The sequence below is a fragment of the Amphimedon queenslandica genome, unplaced genomic scaffold (genome assembly GCF_000090795.2).
Source record: "Amphimedon queenslandica unplaced genomic scaffold, v1.1 AMPQUscaffold_13445, whole genome shotgun sequence".
Taxonomy (NCBI): domain Eukaryota; kingdom Metazoa; phylum Porifera; class Demospongiae; order Haplosclerida; family Niphatidae; genus Amphimedon; species Amphimedon queenslandica.
This window is the reverse complement of record NW_003546319.1, coordinates 186,441-188,589: the sequence shown is the minus strand read 5'-3', so window position 1 is coordinate 188,589 and position 2,149 is coordinate 186,441. Positions and strand designations below refer to the sequence as shown.

Here is a 2,149-nt window from a genome sequence, read left to right as displayed (position 1 = left end):
AGAGAGAGAGACAGAGAGAGAGAGACAGAGAGAGAGAGACAGAGAGAGAGACAGAGAGAGAGAAAGACAGAGAGAGAGAGACAGAGAGAGAGACAGAGAGAGAGAAAGACAGAGACAAAGAGACGAGTGATCTAGTTCTTTATGCTTCCCTCTTCTCTCACTGTAATATCTCGGGGAAGAAAGTTGCAAAAGAGAAAGACTCAGAGAAGTCTCCCCTAGTTCCGGAGGAGTCCTGCTTCTCGTAAAACCTTAGATAAATCCATGCAATGACGATACCATTGAAGGATAAAAGAGAATGAGTGAAAGAGACAAGTTTAAATATAGCAAGGAGAAGAGCAATGAATGTCACCAGTAGTGGTAGATGCTAGAGGGAGAGAAGGAGAGAGAGAGGAGAGAGGGGGAGAGAAAGAGAGAGAGGGAGGGTGAGAAAGAGAGAGAGAGAGGGAGGGAGAGGAGAGAAAGAGAAAGAGAGAGGGGGGGAGAGAAAGAGAGAGAGGGAGGGTGAGAAAGAGAGAGAGGGGGGAGAAAAAAAGGAGAGAGAGGGGAAAGCTAGTAAAAAGTTTAAATACACAGGCACAGAGACACTCCAGCAGTCTTCCTTTAGAAATTCCATTCACTAATAATTCCAGTGTATAAATCTTCCCCAAAATACCCACTTGAAATAACAAATGGTAAACAATTCCAATGGACATAAACAGAGATGTACAAACAATGAGTAATATATGAATACTGCTACTTAATTTGGGACTCCTTGAAAATAATTATTGTTATCATTCACTAAAGGAATTTACCAAAATACACTACCACTACCACTTCCACTTGTTGACTGTTATAACTATCATAACAATAATGATAATTTTTATTTAGAAAAATTTTAATGGCAGAGTCATCAAAATTTTGCACACTCAGTACATTCAAGTGAACAAATGAATTTTTAATGAATTTTAAAGCCACTAAAAATTCCTAGAAATCAATTAAGTCAGAATCAGCTCAAACTTCCTCCATAACAGCATATACATCTGTGAAATGTGTGCATGTACATTTATCAGGAAATTCAGAACTGTCCCCTACACACTTTTTGAAGTATAGCATACTATGTACAAGTACATGTACTATAGTACAGGGACTTTGGCCTGAGTTTTGAGCAACTTTAAAAATTCATAAAAAATCCAATTTTGATCGGAATCAGCTCAAACTTTCTACACAACATAAAAACATGTATATGCATCAGAAAATATTATAAAAGTTGAGAATTCTCTACTTAACATTTTTAGCAAAATTTGGCCAACGCCCCTGTACTATAGTACAGAGACTTTGACCCAATTTTTGGGCCTAGGGACGTCCCCATGTAGAGGTTAATCGAGTCTTTTGTGAGTTGGGATATGTGGATGTCGCTGAAACCAGGGATATAATAGACTAACGTAACCGGGATTGGCAACGGGATCACGTGAGCGCATCATTTGTGTATAAAAACTTTTTGCAGTCTCTGTTATGATTTTCAAGATGGCGACTGTCAATGCCTGGAGTATGGAGTTGCTCTTTTCTCTTTTAAAAATGTATTTAGCTTTATGAAAAATCTACTGCAAAGTTATAATGGTGGATTCAAGATTCTGATAGGTTATTGTAAGTTAATATTTGTTTTAAATTGTTTAAATCTTTAATTTACGGCTAAAATGCCATTTGCGTACCTCTGTAGCCCAAATATTTGTTTCTATGAATGTGTTTTTGTCATGAAATGTTGCTACTTACTTTATTACATTGTTTAGGCAACTTCTCTTGTTTCTCCAGAGTGTTCTTCAGGAAATAGTCAAGAAAAAACAGTTTGCCATGGCACGACTTTTGCGTACCTCTCAGGAGAATAGACTACATTCTATTGCTATGAAACTACAATAAAGAGACCCTTTACATGTTTTTACATTGTTTAAAGTTGTTTTTGAATTTTTCTTGTCGCTGGTTTTTTAGTTATAACAATTTATATTCAGCCATTTTGCTAAGATGCCATTGATTGCTGCCATTAATTTAATGAATAATAACAGAGTCTGATAATTGATTTCCGGTCCGTAACCAATCCCGGTTACGTTAGTCTATTATATCCCTGCTGAAACTCATTATGTTGTCTAAAAGGAGAAGTACATGTACAATAAACATT

At 36.6% G+C, this 2,149-nt stretch overlaps 1 protein-coding gene and 1 long non-coding RNA gene across 2 annotated transcripts in view; one reads left to right on the top strand and one right to left on the bottom strand.

Annotated features, from left to right (window-relative positions):
• Positions 1-85: 85 nt before the first annotated feature.
• LOC109581364 (transmembrane protein 115-like) overlaps positions 86-2,149 on the bottom strand; it is a 4,091-nt gene continuing 2,027 nt past the window's right edge. The window contains exon 7 of the mRNA XM_019995422.1: positions 86-364. Within this exon, the coding sequence (XP_019850981.1) occupies positions 158-364 (207 nt within the window). The 3' untranslated portion in view covers positions 86-157. The remainder of the gene's footprint in view (positions 365-2,149) is intronic.
• On the top strand, positions 1,489-2,018 carry LOC109581365 (uncharacterized). The gene is made up of 2 exons (XR_002184600.1): positions 1,489-1,623; positions 1,767-2,018. It is a non-coding gene; the product is annotated as an uncharacterized LOC109581365 (long non-coding RNA).